General features: G+C 37.5%; 1 protein-coding gene across 5 annotated transcripts in view; it reads left to right on the top strand.

The window, feature by feature from the left end:
• Nucleotides 1-3,409: 3,409 nt before the first annotated feature.
• The window catches only part of LOC308098376 (uncharacterized protein), a 16,914-nt gene continuing 13,539 nt past the window's right edge, over nt 3,410-6,784 (top strand). For 3 of the 5 annotated variants that reach the window (XM_080446705.1, XM_080446704.1, XM_080446702.1), the window contains exons 1-2: nt 3,410-3,565; nt 6,505-6,573. In XM_080446705.1, coding sequence (XP_080302831.1) covers nt 3,436-3,565; nt 6,505-6,573 — 199 coding nt within the window. In that variant the 5' untranslated portion in view covers nt 3,410-3,435. The remainder of the gene's footprint in view (nt 3,566-6,504; nt 6,574-6,784) is intronic. The other 2 variants (XM_080446703.1, XM_080446701.1) reach the window with 1 other exon arrangement.

The following is a 6,784-nucleotide window of genomic DNA, read 5'->3' as shown; positions in this document are numbered from 1 at the left end:
TAGACTCAAACTTGACATTTAAAAAACATGTAAAAAATGTAGCCAACACAATCAAATTCAATCTGTCTAATTTCAGGCACATAAGACCATATTTAACAACAGACGCAGCTAAACTCTTCATGCATGCTATGGTTTTCTCACACATCACATACTGCTTCACAACCTGGTCACAGACAAATCAAACAACTCTCAAACCCATAGAATCACTTTACAAACAGGCATTAAAAACACTTGATCAAAAACCCAACCGTTACCACCATTGCCGTATAGTTCAAAAGTATAATTTATTTAATTTTGATGGCTTTAAACATTTTGCAGATGCTTGTCTCATTTTTAAGGTTTTAAATGGGCTTGCACCTCCACCACTAAAACAGTTCATAGAGCGAAGAGAAAGTGGTGACCGAACAACAAGGGCAACTACCAGAGGAGACTGTGAGGTACCATTCAGACAGAGTGTGTTTGGTAAAACAGTCTTCTCTGTTAGAGCCTCCCATCACTGGAACAGTCTTCCTACCGAAGTAAGAGAGACCACCAACTATCTAACTTTCAAATTCAACCTCAAAAGATGGCTTAAAGCTAACCAAATTTGTAATCATGAGTAAATTTAGGACCCATTAATCACTGTCTTCTCATATTTTACTGTATTGTTTTGTCTGTACTACGTCTGCTTGTTTGTATTGTTGACAATGTCTCTTTTTGTATCGATAATTATACCACTTTTTTAACAGCCTGCTCAGGGACTACAGATGAAAATTAGCCAACTCTGGCTAACTCTGGCTCATTTACATGGACGTGAATAACTGACATGTTGATTAATGTGCATTGTCCCTGTTAAATAAATAAATAAATAAATAAATAAAAAATATATATACTCCCTATATCTATACTCCCCTAGCTGCCCCTGTCTCAAACACTTGTATTGTAAAAGTATCGTAACTAATACATGCTGTATTCCTTTACCTGCATAAAATAAAACTAAATGATAACTGCTGTTAACTGTATAAAACAATAATTATATTATAACTGTTTTTAACTGTATAAAATAATACATTATAACTGTTGTTAAGTGTATAAATACATAATACATTATAACTGCTGTTAAGTGTATAAATACATAATACATTATAACTGCTGTTAAGTGGTGGTAAATAGGAGGAAACTGGCAGAGATAAATAAGTCACACACTGTTTTCTTTGTTGGCATGTGAACAAGGAAGGAATGAAGAAGAAAACACTGGTACTTGTGTAACACCATACTGATGGAGGAAGGCTTTTCATCAAGCTGTCATTGTAGGTTGATTCATTAATGATGTTGTCGAAACCCTGCTTTTCCTGTTGGCTTGGACATGCATGCACGCACACACGCACACACACGCATACACGCGCGCACACACGCACGCACGCACACGCACACGCACACGCACACGCACACGCACACACACACACACACACAGGTTTATTTTGCTGTTCAGAGGGTCCCTGGCTAATAAGCCAATTAGGCCTTAATACATTATAATTGCCCTCGATAACTAAAATTATAATTAAAAAACACCTTAAATATTGTATTTATTGTATAAATATCTTTTACTCAAGGTGGACAACACCAGTCACAAGTAGGTGATGTCATTTGTCATGTGTGCTCCAGCCCTATGGAATGTATGAAATGCATGTGCTAATAAAAATGTATTTAACATATTGTTTTGATGCTCATATTAACCTTAGGAAGTAATACGTTGTTTTAGTAAGACATGCTAATATAATTCCAGGGCTGGACCATACACAACTTGAGACGGGTGTGTTGTCCCCCTTGAGGAAAAGATGAACTATTTATAAAAAAATATATATATTTAAGATATTTTTTATTTGAGTCATAATTTGAGGGCAATTATAATGTATTAACGCATATTTGGCCTATTAAACAGGGATTCTTTTAAACAAGACGTCTGGGCCCAATATATGAAGTTCCTTTTCCCACTTTTGGGCTTCAACTCAACCAGGTCTGTTCGGGTTGGATTATAATTGAACCCCACTTGGTTGGTGAGGTTTTGTAAAGCAATGGTTCTCAAACGTTTTCATGTCAAGGACCCCCAAATTGACACTGAAAATATGTGCCAGGGACCCCTATAAGAGAAGTTTCTACGGCTCTAGCAGTGATTCTCAACCATTTTAATTTCAAGGACCCCCAGTTTGACATGCAATAGGCTACGGACCCCCATTTAATGGCATTAATATCTCTAAGACCCCAATTTATATAGTAAAATCAATGTTAATTTAACTTAATTTGAGAGTGTACAAATTTAAGAGTTACAGACCCATAAGGGTCCATTTGGATCCCAACTATCTATCATTTAGCTGGGGACCCCCCTGGAACTCCCTCAAGGACCCCTAGGGGTTAGAATTATTACTCTCCTTTCAACCAAGTACATTTACTCAAATGACCGAAAGGTCCATTCAGGTCAGCCTGTTGGTCACTCCCACTAAGTTTCATGAAAATACAGTATGTCAAGCATAATAGTGTTTTTGACATACACACACACACAGGCAAGCAGGCGCACGCACGCACGCACGCACGCACGCACGCACGCACGCACGCACGCACGCACGCACGCACGCACGCACGCACGCACGCACGCACGCACGCACGCACGCACGCACACACACACACACACACACACACACACACACACACACACACACACACACACACACACACACACACACACACAGGTCAGTTGGTCTTGACCAGTGATTGTTAACAGGGTTCAACTGGACCCACATTTATGTTGGTGTTAAACAAGAAGTCACACACAGACAGACAGACAGACAGACAGACAGACAGACAGACAGACAGACAGACAGACAGGCAGGCAGGCATGTACGCACGTGTGACTTCCTCGTACTAACCCCTAACTCTGTCTGTATCAGTTTTTTCTTTCTCATTTCTTCACCATTCATTTCCTTCTGAGAACCTGCAGGTGTAACTTATTTATCTGTGCCAATTTCCTTCTATTTCCCACCAGTTAAAGGAGAATTTTGGACAGAATATATATATATAATATTCCCCCAGAATATAGATACTAGGGTTCAAGTGGTTAATGTAAAAAGGTTTTAGGGTTAGTCCTAACCCTACTGGGACAGTGCAGGATGTCCATCAAGTTTAACTGAGGACAACGGCGGCCATGGAATTCCTTCACGCATGCACACACAAAAACTGCGTTGTCATCCAAAGCTTAATTTGTTGTTCAGACAAAACAAGACATTGGAAAAACACCTCCGTCAACACGTTTCTAATTACATCCGTGTCCACAAGTCACGTCTGTCCACATTCCAATGATCCCGTGAAGGTAAGACTCACGTCTGCAAAAAAAAAAAAAAAAAGCATCTCTAGGTGTGTATATAAGATGCTGCATGCACAGCATCAATAGAGCATTTCAGGATGAAGACTGCTGGTGTTTTGCTGCTCTTCCTTTTCTGTCTGTGTTCAGCTGACCGCCATGAGGACCAAGGAACAGCGTTGGATCCGAGCCTCAACGATGATGAGAACCAACCGGCAAATGAGAACACTGGTAAGGATGATGGAGATGCTGATGTTTGTACACATCATGATTAAACCTCTTATCCAGCCTATATACTTCATACTGTACATATATACATATACTGTACATATATATATACAGCCTATATACTTCATACTGTACGTACAACATATTGTGAGAACAGTTCACAACCAAGACAAAACTAAAGGCTCACAACCGAGGTTGTTGATTATATATTCAATTATCAATATTGTTTTTGACCGTTTAGCTTGAATTTGTTTCTAAACTGGGTTTGCTAGTTTACTTCAGTTGAATTAATTAATTAATTAATTATTAACACTTATGCCTTGCTAAAAAAAAAGTTACATTGGGAGGGTTAACTACGAAATGTGTATGTTGAACTTTAAACTGCAATACAATCATGAAAGATCAATATTTATTTATCTTTTTTCATGAAGGGGTTCTTGTTTAATTGATATCATGATTTAATTAATCAGAATTAAACATTTACCGTCAGATGCTAGTTTTGATCATAACCCCTACAGCTTGAAACATTTACTAAAATAGTCTATAATTCAATATTCTAAAAACAAATTTCGACTTTGATTATTATTAATGTAATAATAATGGTATAACAAATTCAAAGTTTAGGCTAGAGAGAAGCTGTGACCTCACCTCACCGCTCTGATGATGCAAACAATATCCATGTTCTTTTTGTTTGTCAGCAATTATCCAAACGGGAAGTTTATTTCAGAAGCTAGAATCCTGACAGTTTGACATTGTTTGAGCCCGTCTATGGTGCAACATAGTCGCAAATCCCCCTCGTTGACGTTAATTGTTTTCACCTGTTGTGCTGCTGTGCGCAACAGGGCAGATCCCCGCCAGGCCAGGTTGACCTACCCAGGCCTGTGAAATTCATAGGCAGTCATAGTAGCATATGGATATGGGAATGGAATCTGCTAAAACTGACTGATATAGGCTACTGATACAGAACCACATAGTATATATTGTCGCTGTTGGGTGGAAACCTTGTATGTCCAAAACCATTTATTTAAAAAATATATATATGATTAAAATAGTGAAAATAGACGATCTACAAGCTCACAATGCGTTGTGAGCTTGTATTCTGCTATTTTCACTACTTTAGTGAGACAATCTTGTATGATAAAGTAGGGCATTCATTTATAAAAAAAACATAAAAAGTTTAAATATGGAGATACAAGGTTTCTGCCGGACAGCGACAATATGTATGATTTAATCTGTTGCATGTATCCATCAAAACATTATTTGTTTGTGTATGTATTTGATTGCTTTTTGTTTAAAGGATCTACACCATGAATTTAAAAAAAATATTTGATATTTAATATCATATGGTGTATGTCCCTCAAACCTTTTTCAAAAGGTTTGAGCCTAAATCATCACTCAGATATACTCATCCCAAGTCAATTGTCTCTGGCTTATACAGCACTTTCAGCTGCAATACCAAAACGTCCTCTTGGGCAGGGGGGGCTACTGAGCAATTCTGTCTGTTAATAAAAAAAAATATTTAAAAAAAATATTTTAAAAAAAATAAAAAATCTGCATAAAAAGAAGCATATAAGAAAAATACAAAATCGAAAAAAAAACACTTTGAACATTTTTGAACAATACCACCAAGTGTTTGAGGTGCCTGTTTCACCCACTTCCGGGGGGCGGAGCCAAAATCCGAGCCCGAAGTATTTGTTCGTAGACCCCCACTTAGGGGGGGTAGAAAAAGTTTCGGAGCGATTAGGGCACTTTTCATTTAACATTGGGTTTGCCATCATTAATGTTAGTGACATCAGAAACATTTCCATTCTGAGATCGCCTGTTCAGACACGCCCATTCTGGAAATCCATGAAATGAGAAGGAATGACTGAATTTTTAATTTTGGGTACAAGAGACACTGGGGACCCCAAAAAATACAAAAAAACAAGAAAAAAGTGATTTTCATGGTGTAGACCCTTTAAATGTTATCAACTTTAATACAAATTTAAGTTTTTCAAATTGATTTGGAAAATCTTCTGACAATATAGGCTATCGGTCATAACATGGGTAATCGGTGGTCTAGGACTCTATTGGTCATAAGATGGGTAATCGGTGATCTAGGACTCTATTGGTCATAACATGGGTAATCGGTGGTCTAGGACTCTCCAAAATCTCACACATCTGGCATCTGGCTCTAGTTATGTCAGTGATTATACTGTACTTGAAGGCTACTATATCAACCTTTGTATTATCCTTAACCTTTAAGTTCAATTCAATATTTCCGTAGACTTAAAATCATTGTTTTATTTGATGGCCTTCCTGCCCTGGTATTTGGCCTTTGTGCTCTCAAAACATTCTCATCAACACCAAAGGCCAAGTGGCCTTGACCCTAAAATGACCAAATGCCAGGTCTGGTTGGGAGTGTTAACTAGCAGATTTGTAACAATGAACTTCCATTATAACCACATTCTTTAAGAGGTGGTGCCATGGTTTTGCACTTTTTCCGTTTTTCATGTGTCTATGAGGTTGATAGAACTTCATTAAGCCCCCTGGTGGTGTTTTTATGGTGTTTTATGTCTTCTCTGACTATTTTGAGTTTCTACCTGGAGGCTGAAAAATCTTCCTCCTAGTATAACCATAATACCTGATGATTATGTTTTAGGAGGGGGGGGGGGGATCACTGAAAATCACGGCACCCCGTCTTTAAATCAAAGTGAAAAATGTCATTAACATTTTCTGTGGCAACAAACTTATTAAAGTTTTGTAAAAAGTCACACAATTGCACTCCTCCCCCAGGTACCTCAATGTGATTTTCCATGTTACACAAAGGTTACAAACATGTTAAATAAAGGTTACAAACATGTTAAGGTTACAATATATAATACGGTGGATATGGATGAAACTCATGAGTTTGATTGTTTTCTCTGTTTGTTTGACACGATGTGATTGTGTGTATTTTTCAGAAACGGACAACAAATCTAATTCCAGGAAGAATGATGTGGAAGCACCAGGAGGAAGTTCTTTGGATTTAGGTGAGAGAGTGACGTTGGAAAATGACTTACTGTTGCTCAAAGAATAGAACATTAATTTTATGTATGTATGTATGTATGTATGTATGTATGTATGTATGTATGTATGTATGTATGTATGTATGTATGTATGTATGTATGTATGATACATACATACATACATACATACATACATACATACATACATACATAATGTATGTATGTATGTATGTAT

This window comes from Gymnoscopelus braueri, assembly GCF_963280865.1.
Source record: "Gymnoscopelus braueri genome assembly, chromosome: 13".
NCBI lineage: Eukaryota > Metazoa > Chordata > Actinopteri > Myctophiformes > Myctophidae > Gymnoscopelus > Gymnoscopelus braueri.
This window is presented reverse-complemented; position numbering and strand designations above follow the sequence as displayed.